The sequence below is a fragment of the Gadus morhua genome, chromosome 16 (genome assembly GCF_902167405.1).
Source record: "Gadus morhua chromosome 16, gadMor3.0, whole genome shotgun sequence".
NCBI lineage: Eukaryota > Metazoa > Chordata > Actinopteri > Gadiformes > Gadidae > Gadus > Gadus morhua.
This window is the reverse complement of record NC_044063.1, coordinates 3,848,834-3,864,569: the sequence shown is the minus strand read 5'-3', so window position 1 is coordinate 3,864,569 and position 15,736 is coordinate 3,848,834. Positions and strand designations below refer to the sequence as shown.

The window sequence follows — 15,736 nt, the reverse complement described above, 5'->3', positions numbered from 1 at the left end:
GATGAGCAGGTGAGGGTGTTATGCGCAAACTCTACCCACACTAGCTGGTCGGACCAGGAAGCCGGATTGTGGTTCACCAGACAGTGAAGGGTGGTCTCCAGATCTTGGATCACCCTCTCGGTCTCTCCATTGGACTTGGGATGGAAGCCGGAAGACAGGCTGATGGAAGCCCCGACTAGGCTGCAAAACTCCCTCCGGAAGACCGACGTGAATTGGGGCCTCGATCAGAAATGACATCTGTGGGCCGTCCATGGAGGCGGAAGACCCGGGTCCGCTGGATGCCGGGATGGCAGGTGAGCTGTGAAGCATGCCCCCACTGGAGCACATCGGAGCGGAGGGGCTGGATCCATCTGCAGGCAGTCCTTCGCGATGATATATCCCAGGAAGGAGACGGAGGGCGCATGGAACTCGCACTTCTCTTCCTTGACGTACAGGGAGTTGTCCGAGAGGCGGCGGAGAACCGACCGGTTATGGGTGAGGTGCTCCTCAAGATTGCGGGAAAAAATCTGGATGTCGTCCAGGTACACAAAGACAAACTTATTTAACAGATAATGCCTACCAGATGGTAGGCATTTCTCAGGTCGAGGTTGGTGAAGACCATTGCCCCCTGGAGCAGCTCTGAGGCAGTTGAGAGTAGTGGAAGGGGATAGCGGTTCTTCACCGTGATGTTGTTCAGGCCTCGGTAGTCGATACCGGGTCTCAGGGACTTGTCCTTCTTGCCCACGAAGAAGAACCCCGCCCCAGCCGGTGACGAGGAGGGTCGGATGATCCCCGCTGCTTAAGAATTCTGGATGTACTCCTCCATGGCCTCTCGCTCAGGAGCAGAGAGGGAGTACAAGCGTCCCTTGGGGGTTGAGCCAGACCCCGCAAGAAGACATCACGGAGAGCAGATGGGCTCCAGTCGCTCGTGGGGGCCCTGGTGAGGAAGTCAATGGCGTTAACATTAGTCAACATTAACACACAGATGGCCACACAGAACACAACCACACACAGATACACTGCTGTGGGATGTGGGACCAGCTGACACCTGACCCCCCCCCCCCTCCAGGTGTGGGGGAGGCGATGGGAGCCAACAACAGCGGCGTGCTGTACGCCCTGTGGAGCTACCAGGGGCAGGCCGCTGACGAGCTGGGCTTCAATGAGGGGGACATGGTGACCATCCTGCAGAAGGCCCAGGGGGTGGACTGGTGGTGGGCCTCGCTCTGCGGCCGCGAGGGCTTTGTGCCCAACAACAACTTTGGGGTATGAGGGTATTTTAATATTACTTTAATTATTAATTATTATTAATTGAGTCCTATTTGAAGCCAGCCGAGTACTGAGAGCTTTTCTCCGTTCCAACAACATGGTTCTAGATGATGCTTGCGTCACGCTTCAGATACGAGGCGAGATTTGAGCAACGTGTGCTTTTAGCTAGAGAAGAAGATAATTACATGGTGAGGTTCTCTGTCGTGTCTCCCTTTTGTTCATTAAAAACAAAGGTTTGAGCTGAGATACAAAGTGGAAATAACAAACATAGCTGTGCTCCTGTAATTCATTCAGGAATATTTTGCCTGTCTGTCTGTTCCTGCAGCTCTTCCCAAAGGTCCGTCCTAAGTCTCTGTGTTGATGCGTCTCTCTGGGCTCACGGATCAGAGGACGACGTTGTCTCATCTGGTGTTCTACACCATGTCCCTCCACCAGGGGGAGCCAGGGAGTTAGGCCTGGCCTTTACGAGTGGCCAGGCGGACAGGTAGACACGTGGACAAGGGGAGGGACTTCAACTGGTTTGCAACTGCTGCAATTGTGAGGAGCACAAGAAGAGGTGTGCGACTGTGCGTAGGGCGTTTCGTTGAAAGCCAGTGGGGGGAAATAGTAAAGTGTCTAAAACTAAAGTTTAAATCCATCTAGGGACGCCTCACAAGTTGTCTGTGGGAAGTAAAAGGAACATTCAAGTGTGTTGTGTGCCTGAACAATGAATCACAGCTTCACACTAAAAGTCCTGATAACATAGAAATTAATTTAGAAATTTAATTTACTTTGATGGCAGATCTTACTGATAAAGCTTTGAACAAAGACAACTTACCGAGTGCCTTCACAGGGTTTATAAAATAAAGAAGAGAATAGTTTGTATTCTTTATGTAGAGCTGTAGTTTAAATGCATCCTTCAGCATGGCACACAACCTGCATGATTGCGCCATACAATGACACTCAGCTGTGAAGAGAACTTATTCGCCTGGTGGCCATAGGCTACTAGGGTAGTTGGGTGGGTAAACCTCTTTTAGAGGCTTCGAAAAAACCATGGCAACTCAATGCATCTGCTTCTAGTTCTGCATTCCATTTGGAATTAGTTTGGCAAACCATTTAGGTCTATAATCATTGTGTCCACAAAGCCCCAATGATTATAGAAGGTTTACGAACCCAACTGACCAACATGGCCTACGCTTTTCACAATTTTGTCTTTTTTTTTTTTCAGATATTGAAAATGTACAGCTCTGATGGATTTCAACCTCTCTATTTTGCTCAATATAGCAATTGTTCATGTGTATGAATCTGAATCTTATTGAATAAATATATATCAGGAAGAATGTGTATTTTGACCTCCGGCAGCCTTTTTTACGGGCACAGAAATACTCAGTATCCTGTCCAAGTTCTCCAATGAGGGTTCATGTATTTTAGTACATTTAAAAAATAAACGTGTTGATGAATACATTCCAAAAGTTTGTAAAGTAATGCAGATCACAACTTTCACCACTATGTGGCAGTAGATAATCACATTGACGCATTTTATTTAGTAGGCTATTCAAACTCTATATATATATATTCTATTTCTATAATATCTATCTATATGATCGTATCTTTATATATATTTACCAACTATATATAATCTAAATATATATGATATTCAACCCCTATATTTTTTATTTTACCTCTATATTTTATATCTATATTCTTTATATTCTGTAGGCTTTATTCTACATCAAACATTATCCTATATCTAGTTTATATCTTTATTCTATATTTATATTCTACATCTATATCCTATATAATACGATTACATTCTACATAAAAATTCTATATGTTCCCCGCTGTTCAACTGTAGATGACCCCAAGTAGGGTAGCTGATAAATGGCACTCCCTGTTTAATGTGGTCTGGGTGAATATCCTCTTTCTACTTTGCATTTGTCTCTGAGGCCCAGCAGTGCATGGTATTCATGCAGTTCATATTAAGTGTGTAAAGAGGAAGGAAGACCTTGAACACTTTTGTTCGAGTTATTATCTTAAACTGCAGGCAAAGACGTTTCCACAGACTTTTTCTGTCACACCAGCTACCTCCTTTACAGTAAGAATATTTTTTACTTGAATTGTACTGGTTTACTAAAGAAAGTAACATTCCTATATCAAGCACAATAACCAATTAATGTGATAAAATGAATACAAAGAATAGGACTATGTATTGTGTTAGTTAAAATTAATACATATTTTGTTTATGTCTGCAGAACAACGCCCTGAGAGAAATCAACTATGAATCTTAGAACAGCTGCAAGAGGCTTTGTAGCTTTCCTTCTGTCAGTACCAGGTTTGTACATTCACGTTGTGAACTTTAAGTTGATCTGTTTCAAAGGGTAACATGAAAAGCAACCTGAATGAAGAGAGGGTGAAACAACATGTTGTGAATTTATCGAATGAAATCTAGAGTATTGACCTGTTTTAAATAACTAATATTTTCTATTTTACTGAATATTGTAGCGTTGCATTTGAGATTTTTAACAGACTTGTTGAACAAATTAACCCGTCAATGTGTTCAGCACAACAAGACGGGTTCAATTAATTCCAATTTAGAGTTCAGTAGTCTTAAGTTGAGACTGTTAACTTATGTTAGAAGTCAGCATTGGTCACCTGCCTTGTATTGTGTGTGTTTGTGCCCTGAATCCCTTGATGAGATGTGTGATGATGTCTCCATGCTATAGCTATAGGAGTTTCACTAGCTGTCTCACTGTGTTTATCACTATAGGTGTATCACTAGCTCTTCACTAGCTGCATTATGTTGGTGTCAAATTATGTGCTTGAACGTTACTCTGACAGCTCAGTGTTCAGCATATATCTCTAGTTAGAGCTGCACCTAGCCTCCATCTCATCTGTATCTTGTGATCATGCATTTCATCGTAATCATCATTGTCAATGTGTTGGTTTTTTACAGCATTACAGGGTAACCCTTACTGGGCAGTTACTTACCCATCTAGTAATATCTGCGCTCTGAGAGGATCAACCGTTGAAATCCGCTGCAATTATAAATACCCTTACGCAAATACAGTGGAGAAAAAACTCTGGTTTACAAATATACACAATGAGCCAGTTGATCTGAAAGATGATACAGACTATACAGGTCGTGTTAAATACAGCTGTGTTGAGCACAGGTGTTCCTACTATTACAGCACCTGTACTGGAACATGTACACTGAGAATCGAAAACCTGACACAGAGTGACTCTGCTGAATACAAGTTTAGGATTACAACAAACAATGGTGGGGCATATAGTGGTGACCCTGGAGTGAAGTTATCTGTGACAGGTAAACATTGATTGTTAATGAATCTATTCAACTGTTTGTGCGCGTGTATGTGTCTGTGTGTGTGTGTGTGTGTGTGTGTGTGTGTGTGTGTGTGTGTGTGTGTGTGTGTGTGTGTGTGTGTGTGTGTGTGTGTGTGTCTGCGTATGTAACTTGCTTTTCTTTTTAAACAGTATTTTTTTTTTTATTCATTTTGTGTAATTTCTTCCCAGATCTCCAGGTGAAAGTGGTCATTCTTCCTTCCAGTCCTAACAGGGTACAGCTGGAATGTCACAGTATGTGTCATCTTACTGGTTATCCTACATACATCTGGTACAGGGATGGAACTCAACCACATCAAGCAAGGTTCACCTGGTTCAACATTAACTCTGAATACAGGACTTCATGTGCTGTTCAAGGATCCGAACATCTCCCCTCTCCATCAGTGTGTAAGAGCGCCACAGTACACCGAGGCTAGACGTGATGGGTCTTTAGTGTAACAAAGTACATGTAGTTTAAGTATTAATGAAGAACTATCCTCCATGTTGAAGCAGGCTTCAGCCTCAGGGTAGGCCTACCAGTAGTACAGGGTAGGCTACTGGCACTACTGATACCATTTGTTAATAATAACATTTGTTTAATATCTAATGAATTATAACTGTCAACAGACGCTCCAGAGACCCCCTCAGTGGGATGGACTCCCCCTGGTGTAATAAAGGAGGGCAGTTCAGTGAATCTGACCTGCACCAGCGAGGCCAACCCAGTAGCAAAGTACACCTGGACCAAGGTTACTACAGGTCATTCCCCCGGACAAAGTGTCCAAGGACAACAGCTTTCCTTTCATCCCATCCAGTCTTCAGACTCTGGACAATATCTCTGTAAAGCTAAGAATGACCTAGGGAGAAAAACTTCCTCCCCATTCTCTATTGATGTGAAATGTGAGTAAAAGAACACACAGAATAACATCATAACACAGATGTTAAAGTTTGTACAACCATGTCAAAATTAAGATGAACCATCTCAATTCGTCCTGCATTCCATTTACTCCTTAAAAACATCTTCTTTATATCATCATTCACATCATGTTTGATGTGATGGGCCTTTTAAGGCCTAACCCCACATCTGTGATACCAAATGTCCCCCTGGTGAAATAAAGGAGGGAGGTTCAGTGACTCTGAGCTGCAGCAGTGATGCCAACCCAGCAGCTGACTACACCTGGTTCAGGGAACATGGAGGCTCAGTGGAGGAATTAGGAGAGAACTACACCATCAGTAACATCACAACTGAGCTTGGAGGAAATTATTACTGTGAAGCTCGTAATGCAGTTGGACTTCAGAATTCAACTTTGATGTTCCTTAATGTGAGAGGGAATTAAAATAGCACATTGTTTAAAGTCAGACCAAACACTTGAATAATACCTGAGTACCAGAACCATCGATAGTTAGACACAGACTCATGCAACGGCTTTATTCAATTTGTGATTGACTTAAATTATGTTTTTTATTAACTTCGGTGCTGTACAAGCGCTCTAGTTATATGTATCTCCAGTGTACTCTAGAGTAAGAGTATCCATAATATTTTTTCATCAATTGGAGATTTTTAAATTTACATTTAGACTCTAATATATATATGGACAGTATTTCACCCTTCATATGAATCAAGTGTTAAATCACTGTGTTTCAGCCACACCATCATCATTACCTGCAACTGTGGCTGCAGGAACTGTAGCTGTTTTACTGGCCACCATACTCCTCCTAATCTTCCTCTGGATGAGGTGAGCCTCTCTCTCTCTCTCTCTCTCTCTCTCTCTCTCTCTCTCTCTCTCTCTCTCTCTCTCTCTCTCTCTCTCTCTCTCTCTCTCTCTCTCTCTCTCTCTCTCTCTCTCTCTCTCTCTCTCTCTCTCTCTCTCTCTCTCTCTCTCTCTCTCTCTCTCTCTCTCTCTCTCTCTCTCTCTCTCTCTCTCTCTCTCTCTCTCTCTCTCTCTCTCTCTCTCTCTCTCTCTCTCTCTTCTTATCTCTCTGTTCTCTTCCCCAGAAGAAAGAGGGCTTCTAGGAAAGCACGTGGCCAGGGAGGAAGGCCAGATACCAGGCAGGAGGTGAGAGACAGGAAACTACTTCTTACTATGTCTCCTTTACTCCTTCCACTATCCATTGCTGGGTAGTGGAAATAGCCCGAATAGATACAATATGCAGATACAATGCCCAAGAGATTAGCTATAAAGGGGAAACACCACGCAAGGGGAACAAAATCAAATTGCATGAACGCTTTTTTTATAATTCTAACGTGACTCTTAGATAGAAACGATTTCATGGACGAGGTTATGCATTAAAGTTCTATTCACCTTTTGTTGAGTCACGTCTATTCACGTTCATTTCATTCAAATTAAATAGCTTCAACATTTGTTAACTTATTGTTACATTTCTAATTACTAGAATTTCTAATTTATCATTAAATAAGTTGACTACCCATACAGCTGTAGCTGACGTTATGTGGCAAATTAAATTGTGGGCAAGCCCATTGCTGATATCCGTGGTCATACAATTATACCATAAATAACTTTACGAGTACCATCCCAGACAAGTTGTCACGGTTACCAGGTGGCAGGCAGGCAGGTAGGACCCAATTGCAGACAGTTCAGGTAAAAGGATTATTTATTAACTCAAAAGGGAAGGAACACGGGTGACGCGGGTGACGCAGGGAACACAGGGAACACACATGACACAACCACGAACAACGAACTAAAAGACAAGGGCTTAAATACAAAACACACACAGGGCACGCAACGAGTAACAGCTGGAACACATTAGGGGAGGGAGCAGTAATCACACATAAGGGAAACTCAACAGGACATGGGGAGAAACAAGACAGAGATACTAAAGTAAACCACGAACACACCAAAACAATACAAGGAAACAGACAGACCATGACACAAGTTGGACCATTGAGGCAACTTTTCCAGGCTTCTTTGGTTGTGAGATCAAGAGTGATATATATATATATATATTAGAGCTGTCAAGCGATTAAAATATTTAATCGTGATTAATCGCATTAATGTCATAGTTAACTCTAATTAATCGCGATTAATCGCAAATTATTTTTCTATGCTAAATATCCCTTGATTTTTTTGTCCCATAATTCTTCTCATTTTAATTCTCTTATCAACATGGTGAAGTGCATCGGCTTGCCTTGTGCAAATGATTTTTTATTGATAACAACATTGGCATATACACTGATCAAAACAGGACGATACAAAAAAAGAGCCTATAGTGCAATTAAACGACTGCTTTGAACAAATGTCATTTGAACATAGCAGTCAGGCTACTGCTTCTTTGTTTTGAGCCAAAGAAAAAAAAAAAAAAAAAAGTTTTTTTTTTTTTTTTTATAAAGTAATTGCGTTAATCGCGCGATAAATTTTTTAACGCCGTTAAATTTGGTTTGCGTTAACGCCGTTAATAACGCGTTTAACTGACAGCTCTAATATATATATATATATATATATATGTATACATTTGAACAAGGCAAGCCGATGCACTTCTCCATGTTGATAATAGCATTAAAATGAGAACAATTAGTGGGACAAAGAAATCAAGGGATATTTAGCATAGAAAAAACATTTGTGATTAATCGCTCTAATATATATATATATATATATATATATATATATATATATATATTAGAGCTGTCAGTTAAACGCGTTATTAACGGCGTTAACGCAAACCAAATTTAACGGCGTTAAATTTTTTATCGCGCGATTAACGCAATTATTTTATAAAAAAAATAAAAAAAAAACTTTTTTTTTTTTTTTCTTTGGCTCAAAACAAAGAAGCAGTAGCCTGACTGCTATGTTCAAATGACATTTGTTCAAAGCAGTCGTTTAATTGCACTATAGGCTCTTTTTTTGTATCGTCCTGTTTTGATCAGTGTATATGCCAATGTTGTTATCAATAAAAAATCATTTGCACAAGGCAAGCCGATGCACTTCACCATGTTGATAAGAGAATTAAAATGAGAAGAATCATGGGACAAAAAAATCAAGGGATATTTAGCCTAGAAAAATAATTTGCGATTAATCGCGATTAATTAGAGTTAACTATGACATTAATGCGATTAATCATTATAAAATATTTTTATCGCTTGACAGCTCTAATATATATATATATATATATATATATATATATATATGTCTATATATTGGTCAATCGATTAAAATATTTAATCGCGATTAATCACATTAATAAGTTCACTCACGATTAATCGCGATTAATCACAAATGTTTTTTCTATGCTAAATATCCCTTGATTTCTTTGTCCCACTAATTGTTCTCATTTTAATGCTATTATCAACATGGAGAAGTGCATCGGCTTGCCTTGTTCAAATGTTTTTTTATTGATAACTACATTGGCATATACCGATCAAAACAGGACGATACAAAAAAAAAGCCTATAGTGCAATTAAACGATGAACATACAAACATACTGCCTATAACATAGCAGTCAGGCTACTGCTTCTTTGTTTTGACCCAAAGAAAAAAAAAATCCACGTGATGTGGTTGAGTTCCAAAAATTGAACACCGTTAAAATTGGTTTGCGTTAACGTCGTTAATAGCGCGTTTAACTGACAGCACTAATATATATATATATATCTCTATATTGAGTGCGACCTAGGCTGAGATCAAGGTGACAAACTGAGAGACTTCTGCCAGTGAGCAGAATGAGAAGTATATGAGTAGTATTAGAAGTTATTGATGTCTAATCCAAGCTAACAAAGATGTCGATTTTTCCACGTTTAAGAACAATCCTATAAGCTCAACTGCCACTGAAACCTAGCAATGATTAGAAAGAGGAATATGTTCAAGAAGGTAAGTCCTAAAGTGAAACCTGCAGCGGCCTTCACTGTGGAACCACTTGTCACCGGCAACAGTCTCTAAATGAACCATAAAAACATGAGCTTCTGAAGAGCCATTTGAGAGTAAAGTGTTTTCTAAATGTACTACTCTGTCCTCTCTCCCCGTCAGTCTCCTCCGTGTCCTGTGTATGACAACGTCTCAGCTCTGACCAATCGCTCGGCTTCTGCAGCACAGAGGGAACCAATAGAAGAGCAGGATGACCCTCACTATGCCAGCATCCACATCTCTCGCTCTAAGAACCAGGAAGTGCCTCGTGGGTTTGCTGGTGCTCTGGTAGAGTCTGATCATACAGAGCAGGTCCTTTACTCTGCCATCAACCTTAAAAGACCCAAGGCTGTCCCTGAGTAAGCACTCCTGATAGTTCTCAAAGATAAACTTTGTGGCTTGAGACTTCCTCATCAAGTCATTTATAAACCGTGTAGAATTTTTAGAGTTACTTAACTTCTCTTCTCTTCATCTTTTTTTAAATGTTTTAGTAAACTGATGTCAGAGTTGTATAGCACCATCAAACATATGTCCCAGAAAGTGATTTTTTTTTTACATAGATTCAGCTTTAAATGTGTTTTAATACAATTTCTAGCCATACAATTGTATGTTATTGTCCTAATCTTCGTTCAGCATTTGTATAGTTTGTTTTGTTTGTTAGTTTCTAAGAATATTCTTCTCGCCAGAGAAAAAACGCTTTCTATCATTGCTTTGTTGGATGATGTGGGAGCTGCAATCACTGATAACCAAACATGGTGGACATTTATTTTATTCTCAGTGGAAAATGTAATATTACGTTTGATTCGGCATTAAAATGTGTTTGAAATCATGTCTCGTGAGAGAAATGTTCTTTTTATTGTCTTAATCTTCTTTCAGTGCTTGAATATGATGTTTAGTGAGTAAGTTAAACTGCTTATGGAGTTTTTCATGCTTCCAGGCTATTTTCTGTTTAAGTAATAACCTAAATGATATATGTTCTTACAAAACACTTTTTTCAAACATATGGAACCATGCAGGCTGGTCTCATAAAATGTTAATATGATATCTTCGGAAAGGTTATGCACAATTTTCCTTATGATTCCTACAAATGTCTGGCAACACGAGGGGTCAGTGCGCCTGCACAAGCCCAAAGTAATGCAGAACCAGAAAACATTGTTACACACAAAATATTACGATTGTTTCAGCATTAAAATGTGTTGATACCATTCCTGATCTCCTGATCTCTAGGTTTGTGACTGGTTTGGCTTGATTTCCAAATATGGGCACAGCAAGATATTGTTCTAATAACTCAGACAACCAATCAGATTAAGTTACTAAGTATAAAGGGGGGTTATTCAGTTGGTGAATAACCAACTGAGCATTACTAGACCACCAGATACCACTAAACCCTACACTGTAGGGATCACTGTAGCTGTACATACAGTTGCTGTCTTACTGGTCCCGATCTCACTCCTCATCTTCCTCTGGATAGGTTGATAAGTCTCTCTCCCTCTCCCTCTCCCTCTCCCTCTCTCTCATTGGCCATACATTTCTCCTGTTTGTTGCTTTAGTTGTTCCTGTTAATCTAGCCCTGTCACTCTGAGAACTTTCTGCCAATGTGCAAATATAAAATATAATTGCCAAGAGATAAGCTTTGAAGGGGAACCAGCAGGCACAGCTATGTTATATTGTAAGTTAAAAGTGCTTCATGCTTCTTGTGAAAGGGTTCCGCAAATTAATTATGTTTCTGTTGAAAGTTAGACTATAGATGTTGAGAGTGAGATCTAGATTGAGATCTTCAGCACGATCAAGAGGACAAACTAAGGGTTTTCTACCAGGGAGCAGAATGACCAGACGGAGTGATGGAGGTAATGATGTGTAATCCAAGCAAATAAATAACTATTTGAGAATGATACTCCCAGCTCGGGACAGTTTGAGGAAACCTAGAAGTGGTTAGTAAAAGGAACACATTTGAAGAATGAGTCTTGAAGTGAAGCCTACAGCCTGCATGGTGGGATCACAAATCCCACCAAAGGTCACAAAATGAACCAGAACAACAGGAAATTTAAAGTACTCTTCTGTCCTCTCTTCCCATTGATCACTTCCTGTTTCTGTGTTTCAAAAAACCTCAGCTCTGACCATTCTCTCAGCTCAGACAACACAGAGGGAAGCAAAGGAAGAGCAGGATGACCTTCACTATCCACCCACATCTCTGGCTAAGAGAACCGAAAGTGTCTCAATGTCCTGTGGGATCCCCCCGTCCGATCAGATCAGATAGACCAAGTCTTTTACTCTCTGGTCAAGACCCAACGCTGTCCCTGGGTAAACCCCTTCTGATACTATCTTAGATATTCAACTCTTAAGTTCTAAATCTTTGTTAAATCTGCTTTCCAGGGTAACTGATTTTGAAAATGTCTCCATCTTCTTTTCAGGGACACTGACCCGACCTCAGAGGGGTACAGCATACTTAATTTCGATGATAAGTAATGTAGTTTGTATCATCGCAGTGCTACGAATTGATCCTGGTCAAATCTTGAAATACACAAGCCTAAAACAAGTTTAAAGAACATAGGATACACGTTTAACTCTATGGGTTTTATATTTACATGCTATTGTATGATTCATTGTCCATTTTGGGTGACCAGGTTATAGCATTCTGACGCCCACCACCACCACCAAAGTCTAATAGGAGTGAGTGGGAATGGTGTGTGCCAGACAGTGACAACCTGAACTGCTATGTATGCCTCCCCTAAATGGAAAAAAATGTTGACCGGCACTCAGTTGAATCTCCACCACCTGCTCATTGCCTGAATGTACTGCACATGTGAGGGGAGGTCTTCAAGGAGAGCTCAACCTGCTCCACTTGTTCATTGGTTTGTATGGTAGAAAGCTCCCTCTATAGACTACATACAGCTATTGCACGCATATCCGCTGCTTGGCTGATTTGGTTACCAGGTCACCTGCTGATGTGATGTGACACACCTGTCAATTCTGTAGTAAAGCCAGGCACTGGATATGATCAGAACAAATGATTTAATTAAAGAGTCCGACTATTATTTTAGATTTATAAGTAAGACTAGAGGTTTACTGATTTTGGCTAATACTCTTTCTTTTTTTAATACTGTTTTTCCTGAATGGAGTACCCTCTAATGTTTTTGACCAAATCACTTTAAACTATTTTTGATTTACTCTTCCAAATAATTATACACATTTTAAGGGTTAATATTTATCGTGACAACGCCATTTAACAACTTCATTTGAAACAACTCGTAGGCCCCCCCCACACACACTAAATAATGTGTAATTATTAATGTACGATGCATCATTACGATAATTGTATGCTTATTTAATACATTCTGACTGCAGACAGTCTATAATGTGCAACGTAAAATGACAACCTGCAAGTTGCACTTAAAAATAAACTGGATAAACTGGATTCAATACAATGCTTGGACATGCTCATGACACTATCCTTACAACTTCCTAAGGCTTTATTTTTATACTTACTAATACAAACTAATGTTATATTTCTGTCAACAGACGCTCTGGAGTCCCCCTCAGTGGGATGGACTCCCCCTGGTGTAATAGAGGAGGGCAGTTCAGTGAATCTGACCTGCAGCAGCAAGGCCAACCCAGTAGCAAAGTACACCTGGACCAAGGTTACTATAGGTCATTCCCCCGGACACAGTGTCCAAGGACAACAGCTTTCCTTTCATCCCATCCAGTCTTCAGACTCTGGACAGTATCTCTGCACAGCTAAGAATGACCTAGGGACAAAATCCTCCCCCATCTCTATTGATGTGAAATGTGAGTAAACAAACACACAGAATAACATCATAACACAGATGTTAAAGTTTGTACAACCATGTCAACATTAAGATGAATCATCTCAATTCATCCTGCATTCCCTTAACTCCTCAAATGTCCTCTTTATATCATTCATATCAATTTACATCATGTTTGATGTACCTCCAGATGGGCCTAAACACACATTTGTGATACCAAGTCCCCCTGGTGAAATAATGGAGGGAGGTTCAGTGACTCTGAGCTGCAGCAGTGATGCCAACCCAGCAGCTGACTACACCTGGTTCAGGGACAACCAACCTCTGCCCTGGGAACCAAGGAGACCTTATACCTTGGACCCAGTCAGCTCTAAAGACAGGGGAACGTACCGCTGCCACGCAGAGAACCAATATGGATATCTGGGCTCCAACTCGGTTTTCATAGATGTCCAGTGTGAGTGGAAAACGATAGTAACAAAAAACTTAAGGTTAAATAGTAATAATACAAATCTGTACCGTCTAATATGTAATCATATTTGCTTCATCCAATATTGCAAAAATGCTTAGCTGCTATTCACTTATTGCTATATGCCTGGTAAACCATGAGTCACAGACATTCTGTATCTCACTGACATTGTAGTTTTGTGCGCGGTTTCGTGTCTTAAGGATGTAAATATATATCAATGTGTTTATGACAGACGCTCCAAAGACCCCCTCAGTGAGCGTGAGACCCCCTGGTGAAATAAAGGAGGGAGGTTCAGTGACTCTGAGCTGCAGCAGTGATGCCAACCCAGCAGCTGACTACACCTGGTTCAGGGAACATGGAGGCTCAGTGGAAGAATTAGGAGAGAACTACACCATCAGTAACATCACAACTGAGCTTGGAGGAAATTATTACTGTGAAGCTCGTAATGCAGTTGGACTTCAGAATTCAACTTTGATGTTCCTTAATGTGGCAGGTAATTGTTCCTTTAAAATAGCACATTGTTTAAAGACTGACCAAACACTTGAATAATACCTGAGTACTAACCCCATTGACAGACTCATGCAACGGCTCTATTCAATTTGTGATAGGCTTAAATAATGTGATGCCACTTTTATTACCATTGGTGCTAGAACCCCAGTTATAGATGTGTCCAAGTTTTACAGAGTAAGAATACTCTTGATTAAGAGAATCCATAATATTTTTTCATCAATTGTCGATCTGTTACATTTAGACAAATGTAAATGTAATATATATGGACATTATTTGATCCTTCACATGAATCAAGTGTTAAATGACTGTGTTTCAGCCACATCATCATCAGTGACTACAACAACTGTGGCTAGAGGTACTGTTGCTGTTTTACTGGCCACCATACTCCTCCTCATCTTCCTCTGGATGAGGTGAGATATTCTCTCTCTCTCTCTCTCTCTCTCAACATCAACATCAACATCAACATCAACATCAACAACAACTCTTCTTCTTCTTATCTCTCTGTTCTATTCCCCAGAAGAAAGAGGGCTTCTAGGAAAGCGCGTGGCCAGGGAGGAAGGCCAGATACCAGGGAGGAGGTGAGAGACAGGAAGCTATTCCTTACTAAGACTCCTTTACTCCTTCCACTACCGACTAGTGTGGTGGAAATACCCCGAGCCCATACCTCTAAAATCTCATGTACTTGCAGTTTCTGTAACTCCTAGCCCTTTCGCTACGAGACCTTTATGACAATATGCAGATACAATGCTCAAGAGATTAGCTTTAAAGGAGAACCATCACAAAAGTGGAACCAATCAAATAGCATTAATTCTTTTTCATAATGCTAAAGTGACGCTAAGATAGAAAGGTTTTCATTGACGAGGTTGTGTATTAAAGTTATATACACGTTATGTTTTGTCACGTCTGTTCACGTTTATTTCATTCTAATGAAATAGCATCAACATTTGTTAACTTATTGTTGCATTTCTAAATGATCATTAAATAAGTTGACTACAGCTGTAGCTGACGTTATGGGGCCAAATCAATTGTGGGGTAGCCCATTGCTGTTATCCGTGGTCATATCAATCATACCAAAAATAACTTAACGAGTACCGAAATCCCAGACAAGTTGGACCATTGAGGCAACTTTTTTGCTTTTATTTTTTTGTGAGATCAAGAGTGAGATATAGAGTGCGATCTAGGCTGAGAACAAGCTGACAAACTGAGAGACTTCTGCCAGTACGCAGAATGAGAAAACAGAGGGATGGAAGTATTGATGTCTAATCCACGTTTATTAGTCTATTTTTCCACGTTTAAGAAAAATCTTACAAGCTGTCACTGAAACCTATCAATGATTAGAAAGAGGAATATGTTCAAGAAGAAGAGTCCTGAAGTGAAACCTACAGCGTCCTGCACTGTGGAAGCACTAGTCACCCCCAACGGGCCCTAAATGAACCATGAAAACATGAGCTTCTGAACAGCCATTTGAGAGTAAAGTGTTTCCTAAATGTACTACTCTGTCCTCTCTCCCCGTCAGTTTCTTCCGTGTCCTGTGTACGAAAACCTTTAAGCTCTGACCAATCGCTCGGCTTCTGCAGCACAGAGAG

At 40.4% G+C, this 15,736-nt stretch overlaps 2 protein-coding genes across 25 annotated transcripts in view; both read left to right on the top strand.

Annotated features, from left to right (window-relative positions):
- The window catches only part of LOC115560660 (sialoadhesin), a 265,788-nt gene that overhangs the window by 190,065 nt on the left and 59,987 nt on the right, over positions 1-15,736 (top strand). For 18 of the 24 annotated variants that reach the window (XM_030380082.1, XM_030380091.1, XM_030380083.1 and 15 more), the window contains one exon: positions 13,873-13,929. In XM_030380082.1, the coding sequence (XP_030235942.1) occupies positions 13,873-13,929 (57 nt within the window). Of the gene's footprint in view, positions 1-2,712; positions 3,320-3,476; positions 3,557-4,177; positions 4,547-4,755; positions 4,972-5,073; positions 5,113-5,190; positions 5,461-13,367; positions 13,629-13,872; positions 13,930-15,736 lie in introns of those variants that run through there. The other 6 variants (XM_030380101.1, XM_030380100.1, XM_030380099.1 and 3 more) reach the window with 4 other exon arrangements.
- On the top strand, positions 928-2,570 carry LOC115560721 (relA-associated inhibitor-like). Its single transcript, XM_030380253.1, has 2 exons — positions 928-1,242; positions 1,353-2,570. Exons 1-2 carry the CDS (start codon positions 1,009-1,011, stop codon positions 1,482-1,484), a joined length of 366 nt encoding a protein of 121 aa, XP_030236113.1. The 5' UTR covers positions 928-1,008; the 3' UTR covers positions 1,485-2,570.